Source organism: Aquarana catesbeiana, linkage group LG10 (genome assembly GCF_042186555.1).
Source record: "Aquarana catesbeiana isolate 2022-GZ linkage group LG10, ASM4218655v1, whole genome shotgun sequence".
Classification (NCBI taxonomy): Eukaryota; Metazoa; Chordata; class Amphibia; order Anura; family Ranidae; genus Aquarana; species Aquarana catesbeiana.
The window spans coordinates 248,911,233-248,923,316 of record NC_133333.1 but is presented as its reverse complement, the minus strand read 5'-3'; the positions used below and the strand labels follow the sequence as shown (position 1 = coordinate 248,923,316).

Here is a 12,084-nt window from a genome sequence, read left to right as displayed (position 1 = left end):
GAACATATTTTTCTCTCCCAGTATAATAATGCTTGCTGTTCCTTTAATGTTTTTTTTGTTGTTTCCTCTACTCCGTTGCTTTGGCAAAATACCCAAACTCTTGAACAGATTTGGGTCCTGTCTTAGTTGATTACTGAGCAATGTGGAGGAGAAGCAGTACAGTATTTTAAACTAGTTTTTCAATAGGCGCCTGAGCATCTTCTGTAGCTTAAACTAGTTTTTCCTCCTGTTTTTTTACAAGCTTTTAAGGTTTGGTTGCTGGTTTTTGGTAGAGGTGCTGTGGGTATTGGATATGTTTTTGTACTCCAGCCCGCCAAGACGTTTCATGTGGACCTCGCACCTCTCCTGCAGCTCTACCCTCCTTGTCTCCACCCCCACATTGTCTCAGCAGTCAGCAACAGAGAGGAGGACAGAACTTCTCTGCCATATCCTGTGGTTCTCCGTTCATTGGAGACTGCTCAGATGGACCACTATGGTAGAACCATGCTCTGTCTGAGAAGCCTCCAATAAAGTTTCTTGCGGATTTTACCAGCTGTGTGCAACCCTTCTTTTCAGACTTGCAACATCTGCAACAGGAGTGGGAGTGGGCTCTGTGCCAGTCTGTGCCTGCCCTTTGCAGCTTAATTTATTACTAAAACCAGTCATAATCTAATGCATAGGCAATTATCTCATATGATAAAGAGTAGATACTTTTATATAGTCTTACAGATACAACCAGCCTTTTGAGGGCAACCATAATGCTAATTCGGCCCGCAATGAAATTGAGTTTGACACCCCCGATTTAGGCAATTATGGAGTGCTATGTAATGGTTCAACGCTAACCTACCCATTATACGAATATGGTGATAGCAACGAGGCTTTAATAGAAGGACCCTTCCATGTCCAAAAGCAACTATGCACTTGGAGGCAGAATTCATAGGTCTTCCTTCTTATTCAGTTTACCATTCATGAGTTGATTTCTCAATCAGAACAATAGTAGTAAGACATCTGTCCATCCTCAAGAGCAGGCGTCCCCAAAACTATGGCTCGTGGACCAAATGCAGCCCACTGCAAAATTTTATCTGGCCCACAGCTAGGGTTAGTGGCCTTTTTACACCGGTCTTCTGGTCAGTCTACAGTCCTCGTTTCTCCCCAATCCCTCAATTTCCCCCTTCCCTCTTGGTCTCCAGTGTAGGTCCTCCTGGCTGCGCTGTCATTGTACCTCCGTTGGTTGCTAGAACCCCCGGCGTCCTGTCAACCAATCACATTCTTGTCTCAGCACTTACACGAGGACTGTACTTCCTCAGCCAGAGCCTGGTTCTAAAGCCATGCTCCAGGGATTTCCAGGCTCCGAGTCATGCTGTAATTGTCTGGTAGATACTCTGATTAAGAGGATCTCAGATGGGCTCATGTTTATTTGGATTTTCTTAGCTTTATTTTTTTTACTGAAGTTCTTCCTCTGTTGTTCTGAATCATATCTTGGTAAAACGTATTCATTAATTTAAATTTTATACATTCGTTTACAAAACTGGGTTTTTTTTCGGCCTGAGGATATTTGTAATATATAAGATGTGGCCATCATACTCAAAGGTTTGGAGACCCCTGCTTAAGAGCCACCACTGGTTATACCCTATATGAAAGAAAAAATCTGGTTGGCCGCACATCCAAAGAAACCACCTTTATTAGAAATCTTCATTAAAAAAATAAGAGGGGATACAGCATACGCAGCTAACCCATTTTGCATTAAATCAGCGCTTACCTGCTACTGGTTTTACCTTGATCGTCTGTCCAACTTGGCCAACAAGCGTGCATAAATAATAAGAGAATACAAAATGGAAAGATAAGTGCCTGTTCACTCGCACAGATATGTGTCAAGAAGTTGGATAATATCTGTGTGCAATATTTATTACATCTTCCATATTAGTTGTCACCCTTTACAAAAGTCCTATAAAGCCAGATTTGGCCCATTGCTTGTAAGGACTGAGCCTTCTGTGGTCACCCTTTAGCATGTGATGGAGGGGTTGGAAGGATCTGGCACATTTCTTTCTCAAATAGAGAGAACGAAGAACAGGAGCACTGCACCAAGACATTGGAGTCCAAAAGTATTTATTCAACTTAATCCTTTTAAGCAAGATCTTTCAATACAGCTAATGCATTTTGGGGGCTCAGAAATGCCCCCCTCGTCATTTTTTTGCTGGGCCCCGCAACAATTTAGCTGTACTTGCAGATCTTGGTTGAACAACTTTTTTTTTAAATAATACTTGTGGGTTTTGACCACTTGCTCTTTGTTCACCCTCCGATTCTACTCTGAAGTGGCCTTAGAAGCCCTTCTGCACGTGAGACTTGGCTGCCCAATGTTATAACACTGAACATCATCCACCTGTGGAGCAGGCCCGGACTGGCCATAAGGTACACCGAGCTGCATGTCCAAAGGTTGGACAGACATCTCTCCCCCCCAACATGTCTCTCCCCCCTGTCCCACACACCATCACACACACATGGCATGGATGGACATGGAGCAGTAGACATGTCATAAATACACACATGAAGCGTCACCCCGGGATACAACTCCCATGGGGCACCATTGCCTCGGGCTGCAGCCTCTGTCTATTCATCAGTGACCTCAATAAAGTTGCACGGAAAGACAACCCATTGCCAAAGGGACGCGCTGCATGTGCCATGTTGCTGGAGGCGGTTGGAAGCGGTTGTGGCTGGGGTGAGAAAGAGGCCACCACCGGGCGCCATGTTGGATGTGGCAAAAGGGGGGGGGGGGGAGAGCTTCCAGGTGAGAGGTCACGGATGGTAACGGTGTCCATGCTATGGTAGGAGGAGTGTTGGGGGGGGGGGCTGGGGGGCACAGAGGGTTCCCCTTAAAGGGGATCTCCAGGGAAATGTAAACAGACATGCCCTGGCCTTTTTTTCTGTGCCAGTCCAGGCCTGCTGTGGAGGTGTAAATTACCCATCTATCTGAACATTTCTTTCTCAGTCCAGGATGTGCGCATTAGCTATCATTGCCTATCATCTTGAGGATACGTTGAGAGGTACCAGGTCATCTACAAAGTGTACTTACCGAAAAATTGCAAATCAGATTTATCTTTTAGCATTGTAATTATTATCACTGCTGTCAATGATATGATCATATGCACTAACCAAACTTTACTTTTGTCCCAGTTTGGTCCCTAGTCGTCCTCCAGCATTACTGAGGAAACATTTATACATGAGAATGACAATTTACGGACTTATTCCCAGGTTTTAGCCAATGTAATTCTATATTTCTTTTGTTTTCAGAGTGAAAGAATCGAAAAAGGCCAAGGAACTTGAAGATAGAAAACAGCGCCCCTTAGCAATGTGACAGTGCTTTTTTGGACTGTTTCATTTTCTGTTTTTAGCAGAGACATGCAACAACAAAAAAAAAAAACAACAAAAAACAAAAAAAAAAAAAAAAAAACACTGCAGTTTTCAAGAGATCACCTGCAGGATTTTAACAGTAATCTTTTTTGGTCATTGCATTTGCACTTTCATGGACAACTTTTGCTTTGTTCAGCAAGACATCTTGGAATTTAATCTTCTGTTGAATCATGGGAAATAAAACATATGGCGCCAGGAGATGATTGATCGTCGCTCCAGTCTCTGAGACCTGGGAGCCCTGAGATTCATATAGGGCTGAATTCAAACAACGTGTGGAACTGTTCAAATGTTATACCAAAAATTATTGAGCAAAGGTGGAAATGCACAAGCAAATTCTGAATGCTAAACCCACAGCCATCGATCACTCACAAGGAGGCCATGGACATCCTTGAACGAATGGAAGGTTTTTGGACCATACTTTATAGCTCGGCTGTCTTACCTGTCCGTACCCCGAGCTGCATTGTGGACAGCACCTCCAAAATTCTAGTACTCCCCATAAATACATCATAAAAAAACATGCAATTTTATAGGCATAGAAATGAATACCATTATGCTTAGAACGTAGTTGAAACACCATACGTCTTCAAGAGATGCAAAAACGTGTCAGTCATTTAGTGTGGCGAAGGAGTCAGCCTGACCACATGTAAAGAGTGGTTCTTATGCTTGACTTTTTTTTTTTTTTTTTTTATTTTATTCAAAATTCTATGTATATAAAACATATCTATGCATTGTGCACATTACTCTTGAGTGAGGAGGATCTTAAAGTCAGCATCTGCTAAAAAAAAACTAAAATAATTAAAGCTGACACAAGAATGGTTGGTTTCCACATTTCTTCACAATGAATTAGAAAAAAATCTGTATGATATATCCATCTCACCAAAAAACGAGTGTGCACGGTATAATTTCTACTAACCCCTATATATGATAAATATTCAAACACATGCAGATTCAGTATAATCCTGCCAACTACGCCATTAAGCTGTCCTGTAATACTTGGTTACAGACCACTTACAGTTGACCATTGACACTTCTGGCCTCTACCAGTATTTAGCAAAACTCCACTTTGAAAGCGGAGACCTCTATGTTATGCACAAATAATTATATATAAAAGATATATGTAAGCAGAATGAAGATTATATCTTCTAAAAAAAAAATAAAAATATTTTTTTCATGATGTTCATTGATGTTTAGGTATTAGTTTGAGTCTAATCTCAGAAGATAGAAGCTAGAGAAAAAAAAAAATTAAAAAATAAAGAAAAACACCTTGTGTGTATCGATTGCCTGCTTCCCAGAGGGGTTGCGTATACTGCCCATAGGGATGACCCATACTGCCCATAGGGTTGCATTTACATTGCCTGAACATTTTGCCACCTAAGAATCAATTGGTGCTGCGTGCTGGCCAGTTAATAGTATATTTGGACTTCTCAACAAAAAAAAAAAAAGAACAAGAGAAAGAATTGTATACAGAAGGCGGGAATGGAAATGAGAAATACTATTTCAAACAAATATACATTTTTTGGAAGCAGGATAATACCATGGCTGGAATCCCTTATATGTGTAGATTGCTGAACTGCATTGGAAATGTGTGGATGAGTTGTTTGTATATATTGTATATATTAATAAAAATAAAAAAAATTAAGATATGTGCATGAAACCAAGAACACAAAAGAAGTGAAAAAAAAAAAAGCAAAGCATTAGTGGCTATGGTCTGTAAAATGAAACAAAAATTTTATTTCACTATAAGAGTAATTTATTTTAAATGTTCTTTAGAAGAACATTTTGCTAAGCATGATTAACTGCAAAAAAAAAAAGAGCTATTGTATTTAGACTTAGAAAAAAAGCTAATTAACATTAATAAACGGATATGTTTACATTTCATATTTGGCTACCAAAACATAACTTTATCTTATTTTTTATGTTTAATCTTATTTATCTTTTTTTTTTCTTATTTTTGCCAATGGTGCCAAGTAACGTGAATGCTATATCGCTTAAGAAAATTTAGTTTTGCAAAGCAAATACTCATTAAAAAAAAAAAAACTGTATATGCTTAAAATCATACACTCACGCCAATAATAAAAAAAAAAAATGTAGACTGAAACTCAATAAAATGCTAAGAAAAAAGTAAAAAAAAATAAATAAATAACTCAAATAGTATGAAAGTAGAGAATATGTTTCACATTTTCATATCTCTTTGCTGGAAGTCAGAAAATGTTAACTAATAATTGCACACAACTGAAAGTGTAATACAAAAGTGTAAGGAGTAAAAAACAAAAAAAAAAAACAAAAAAAAAGATGCTAACTGGTCTTGTAGGGGACTCATGGTATAAGATATTTCCACACAGGAACAAGCCAAAGTGTTCAGACTATAAAGTATTTAAAAGGAAAGAGAGTTACAAAAAAAGTAAAGTGTGCTTCGGTAATAAACTTTTTGGCACTCATTGCCGGCGTTTGTTTGAACTTTTAGACTTACAATCTGCAACATATTTGATTGTATAGGGAGACAGTACTATTCAGGTTGTACTAGCCTTTTTTCCCTACTTCAACAGTTTCTACTGTATATTTTTTTTATACTGAGAAGTAAAATGTAAAGATTACACAATGTGCATATGTAAGAAACTTTTATCCAGGACGTTTAAGACAAAAAAGGCTTGAAAATGAAGCTCAAAATTGACGAGGTCAGTACTCTTGCTGCATTTTTTTAAACAAATTAATTTTCCTTTCATGTGAGATGTACAGATAGGAATGAGCTGAAAAAAAACAAAAAAAAACAAAAAAAAAAACAATGATGTATAGGTTATATACTTGTCATAAGATCACGCACAAATCCACCATTATGAATAGTCTGTACATTAAAAGATAAAAAAATAATTATATATACTGCTCTTTTTTGACGGGACATTGAGTGTTCCAAGTAGAATGTATTTTATTATGTACTCACAAGGAACGGGATGAACAAAAAAAAATAAATTAATACACATATCAATAATAAAAAAAAAAAAAGCCTTTTTGGAATAACACTGCTGTTGTGTATTAGTATTAGCGTAATTTTTTGAATTTTGTTATCTGGAACTGTATATTAATATTTCCACTTTTCATGAAGAATGTAATTTTTTCTCACCTTGGCAAGAGTACTGGTCTCCCTTGTAATGCTGTATTCTCTGTATATTTGTACTAAAAAAAAATACACATTGAGGTCGGTGTTGTGCAGTGTGTCTATAACGTTCTCCGATTCAGTAACATTGCAGGACCTTTCCAAGTTACTGTACCATCAGAAAAAAAGCAGTCACAAGGGCCTGTTCTAGCACTTCAGATGCATTGAGCTGTTCAGATGAAAGAGAGAGTGTCTGTCAAAGCAACTTTTTGCAATAAACCTTTTACTGGCAGTGAAAAATCTTGGATTTTGAATGTAAAATGCATAAAACAGCTAACTTGGATGGAATACATAACATTTCCCAAGTGCCAGGAGTCTGTCATAATATGTAATTGTTAAACGTATTCTGTCTCTCAGCATTTTAATTTTCTAGATTCTTTTTTTTTTTTTTTTTTTTTTTTTTAATTTATGTTCAGCTTCTGTGAACATTAAAAAAAAAAAAAAAAAAAAACATCTGTACTGTGTGCGAGAAATAGAATTTATAACGTGAAATCCCTACATGGTTGCACGCTTACAGCAGTTCCACACAGTAGTTGGCGCCAACGGGGGTCCCCAAGGCTTGCATGTAAAGCTAATATAGATGTCTCCTTTTTTGTAAGTTTTATTTTTGTAATTGTGCATGTAAAAATAAAAAAATAAAAAATCACTGAGATCAATGGATCTGTTGAAGAAATCAGCTGCTGGAACCATGCAAAATGTTTTGAATTGCCCTTAAAACTATGGAAAATGTTTTCTGAATGCTTTCTATTCTTTCTGCTGTAAATTACAAACAATTAAAATTCCCCATATTACACATGTGTCTGTTTCTTTTCTCTTATCCCTTATTTTTTTATTTCTTTTTTTTTTCTTTTGGAAAATTTTCTTTTTATGTTTCAATCCTTTTTATTAAATTTTCAGTAAAACGTTATAATGTAATAAAAAAGAGTGCAAAATGGCTCTGTCAACATGAACAGCAAAGAAGAAATTATCAATGATGGCATGTTTTAAGGGTAAGGAGTTAAAGTGGAACTTCGGTCATTTTTTAAAACTTTCCATCTATTAAATCTTCTGCCCTTGTTGTTTTAACTTTGGATAGTAATTTTTTTATTTTGCCAGTAAATCCCTTCTCCTAATCGTACATCACGGGACACAGAGCCATATTAATTACTACATGGGTTATAGGCCACCTTCAGGTGATGGACACTGGCACACCCAAGACAGGAAGTCCCCCTGTAACCCCTTCTATTACAGGGAGTATCTCAGTTTTTTTCGCCAGTGTCTAAGGTTTTGGTCACGGGTAAAGAAGTTCTAAAGAAAAAGCTCCGCCAGGATCCTTTCAGGGTCAAGGAGCTATGCAACAGGATCTGTCCAAAGGGCCTTGATGAGGCAGAGGAATGGTACCCGGGCCTCGTGGAAGAAGTACAAGGTTTTGCCCGTAATGCTTCTCCCTGGAGGGCTGGACCCTGAGATCCAGCACTTTGGTCTTTCTTCTGATTACCTAAAGGTTTTCTGGAAGGGTGCTATACGGGTCCAGGAAAGAGGACCCCGTAAGTGGGGTCCCAGTCCCTGAAGGTCTGTCATGACTTGGCCCACCGTGATGGGTGAAGATTGGGTCTGTCTGGTCTTCAGCATGATCCTGCAGCTGGGATTAGGTAAGTGAAGACAATCCTAAGGAAAACCTATGGATTTCTTGTATTTTTAAGTAAATGGTGTTGTGCCAAATTTTTCACCACTAGAGGCTGTGAAAGCTCTAAACACATGCCTGATATATTTACCTTCCTCACAGTGTAACAGTGCTCAGTGTGGCAGCAGCTCTGGTTGAGTTCAGCAGCCTCCCCTCGCTCTCTAGCCATTAGGGGAGTTTTAGGGGGGGATCGCCTATCTACCAGCGATGCCCCAAAACGGATTTTCTTCCTCCTGTTCCCCCACCGCCGGTGGTATTGAGGGCACGCGTGCGCATCCATGCCTTAAATAGGATACAATCGGCGGTGGGAAAAGGGGGCAGGGCTGAGGCGCAAGCCGACGTGCACGTGGGTTTGGCGTGCATGTTACTAATGGCGCAAGCGCAGAGCGGGCTGAACGTTTTTAAAAGCCTCACTCTTTTCGGGCTGAGAAGCCGGCGGTGCACAGGAGCGTCAGGGCATGTAAGGTGGGGGAACCAGGCACTTCCAAAGGGGGCGCATTTACTTAAAGCATCAGGCTGGGCAAGTGATAGCAGCATATACCCTGTTTCCCCGAAAATAAGACCTAGCGTGATTGTCGGTGATGGCTGCAATATAAGCCCTACCCCCCCAAATAAGCCCTAGTTAAATTCCTTGTAGGTCTTCTTTTCAGGGTAGGGCTTATTTTCGGGGAAACAGGGTAGGGCTTATTTGAAGGGTAGGGCTTATATTGCAGTCATCACCGACAATCACGCTAGGTCTTATTTTCGGGGAAACAGGGTATATATATAATATATACAGGGGCGTTGCTAGGTCTACAAAAGATCTGGGGCTAGAGCCCATAGCAGCGTAGTAAAGAAAGTCATACATTTGGGCGGGCATACACATGTATATACAGTAATATACGTGTGTGTATATATCCCCAGAGAGCCCCCCACTTACATCAGGGTCCCCGAGAGCCCCCTTACATCAGGGTCCCAGAGAGTCCCCCCTTACATCAGGGTCCCCAGAGAGCCCCCCTTACATCAGGGTCCCCAGAGAGCCCCCCTTACATCAGGGTCCCCAGAGAGCCCCCCTTACATCAGGGTCCCCAGAGAGCCTCCCCCTTTCATCAGGGTACCCAGAGAGCCTCCCCCTTTCATCAGGGTACCCAGAGAGCCTCCTCCTTACATCAGAGTCCTCAGAGAGCCTCCCCCTTTCATCAGGGTATGCAGAGGGCCCCCCATTTACATCAGGGTTCCCAGAGAGCCACCCTTACATTAGGGTCCCCAGAGAGCCTCCCCCTTAAATCTGGGTCCTTAGAGAGCCTCTGCCTTAAAATCAGGGTCCCCAGAGAGCCCCCCACTTACATAAGGGTCCCCAGAGAGTCTCCCCTCCCCTTTGGGGACCCCTACAGAGACTCGGGGCTATTGGCTCCAGATTGGGGGCTATAGCCCCAAAAGCCACCCCCTAGCAACGCCCCTGAATATATATATATATATATATATATATATATATATATATATATATATATTGCTGGACTAAGACTCAGCAGGTGATGCGTTTGGGTTAGTACCTCTGCATTTGTGCTTAGGACTATGGGTTCCCGCAGAGGGGGCTCGGTTGCAGCAAAAGGGGGCGCAAAGGCATCACCTTTAGGGACTGAGGATCCTGGGCATGCATCCTAAGTACCTTCCTCTCCGGAAAGACCTGATGTAGCCGGCCAGGATGAGCCATTGGCTCTATCAGGTATTGCTGCCTCTCCTAGCATCTCAGCCCCTGCATAACGTAACTGAGGATGTCCTTGCATCGGCTTTGGTGGGTTTAGAAGAGGTTAGCCTCTTTAATAGCTAAATCTTCCCAGACTGGGAGAAAAAAGCGTATCAAGCCCCTTCCTCCCTCCCTGGACTCCTAGATGGAGAAACAATGGGAAGACGATGTAGAATCACCATCAGAGGACAGAGATGAAGGACAGTCTGATGACTCCTCTTCAGAAGAGACAGGCTCAGAAGAGCCTGTCTCAACCTCGCAATCTCAGAGATTGCAGGTCAAATCCCTTTCAGAGATGGTTCGTTCAGCCTATAATTACCCTCTGCTGAGGCAGCCGAAGCTTCGGTTCCCTCTTTGGGGTCTTTAAAGCCCCCTCAGGCTTTACATGCTTTTCCTCTCCACCCGTTATTGGAACAGCTTATATATGCTCATTGGGAACACCCAGATAAGCATTTTCTTCCTCCCAAAAAGTTTTCCTTACTTTATCCCATGGAGGAGAAATTCACCAAGAAATAGAGGGTGCCAGCAGTTGACGCGGCTATTTCTTGCGTAAATAAAAGCCTAACTTGTCCAGTGGACATTGTCCAGGTATTTAGAGATCCAGTGGATAAAAAACTGGAATCTTTGCTAAAAACCTCATTTGCTATGGCCGGTGCGGTAGCTCAGCCTGCGGTGGCAGCAATTGGCATCTGTCAGTCCTTAAAGGACCAAATGAAGCAGGTAATAAAATATGTGCCTGCTCAACAGGCCCGGGACATAGCTGATCTGCCCGAGGCCTTATGTTTTGCGGTTGACGCTATTAAAGACTCTATTGATCAGACATCTCACCTCGCTCTGTTGCTAGTGCAGATGCGCAGGAGTCTGTGGCTAAAGCACTGGTCAGCCAAGTCACCATGCAAAAGGATGTTGACTGGATTTCCCTTTCACTGGGAAAGGCTGTTTGGTGAGGATTTGGACAAATACATCCAAAAAATTTCAAGTGGTAAAAGTACCCTTTTACCAGTAAAAAGAAGAATATATGTCCTTCCTTTAAGCGTTCATCCTCTCCAGGTCCAGGGACAACAGCCTCCAGGCAGTCGCGACGGCCTCAGCCGTCAGCCTCTAGAAGTAGACCTCAAGGTCAGACCCAGGGGCCAAAGAAGCCCTCGGGACAAAAGCCTACAAAGCAGAGTTCCAAGGCCTCTTTTTGAAAGAGCGCCCCCGCTCGGTCGTGTGGGGGGGGAGACTTCTGCAGTTTTCAGAGACTTGTGCAGGAAGAGATCCAGGACAAATGGGTCATCTCCATAGTTTCTCTAGGTTACAAACTGGAGTTTCGGGAGTTTCCACAATACCGTTTTCTAAGGTCAAACGTGCCCAAAGACCTGATAAAAAGAAGGGTTTTGTTTCTGGCACTAGACACTTTCTCAAGGGGTAATCATAGGGATTCCCACAGGGGATCAGGGGATGGGATTTTATTCAAATCTCTTCACGGTGCCAAAACCGAATGGGGATGTCAGACCCATACTGAACCTCAAGGACCTAAACCAGTTCCTAAACATCTGTTCTTTCTGGATGGAGTCAATCCAGTCAGTAGTCTCCATCCTAAGGGGGAAGAATTTTTGGCGTTTGTGGACATCAGAGATGCATATCTACAGGTACCTATTTTTCCCACTCACGAAAAGTTCCTACGGTTCGTGGTAGAGAATCACCATTTCCAATTTGTGGCCCTACCCTTCGGGTTGGCTACTGCCCCTCAGGTATTCACAAAAGTGCTAGCTCCGCTCCTGGCAAGGCTAAGGACCTGGGGTATAATGGTGATGGCATATCTAGACGATCTGCTGTTGCTTGCCTAAATCAGAGCGTGTCCACCACGGTTAAGTATCTGGAACACTTAGGGTGGATCCTAAACTTCGAGAAATAAGCCTTACAGCCAGTAAAAAGGCTGGAGTACCTGGGCCTGCTCATAGACACAGCCCAGAGAAAGGTGTTTTTGCCCCAATCAAAGGTCACTGCTATAAAGGAGCTGGTCCAGCTGATCAAGGCAAGGAAGAATCCTTCCATCCGCCTATGCATGAGATTTTTGGGGAAGATGGTGGCTTCGTTCAAAGCAGTCTCCTATGCTCAATTTCATTTAAGACTGTTGCAAAACAGGATCTTGTCGGCTTGGAACAAGAAAAT

The 12,084-nt window shown here is 41.8% G+C and overlaps 1 protein-coding gene across 13 annotated transcripts in view; it reads left to right on the top strand.

Moving 5' to 3' along the window:
* CAMTA1 (calmodulin binding transcription activator 1) overlaps positions 1-7,329 on the top strand; it is a 2,014,371-nt gene extending 2,007,042 nt beyond the window's left edge. For all 13 annotated transcript variants that reach the window (XM_073603612.1, XM_073603611.1, XM_073603609.1 and 10 more), the window contains one exon: positions 3,268-7,329. In XM_073603612.1, the coding sequence (XP_073459713.1) occupies positions 3,268-3,331 (64 nt within the window). In that variant the 3' untranslated portion in view covers positions 3,332-7,329. The remainder of the gene's footprint in view (positions 1-3,267) is intronic.
* The last annotated feature ends 4,755 nt before the right edge of the window (positions 7,330-12,084 follow it).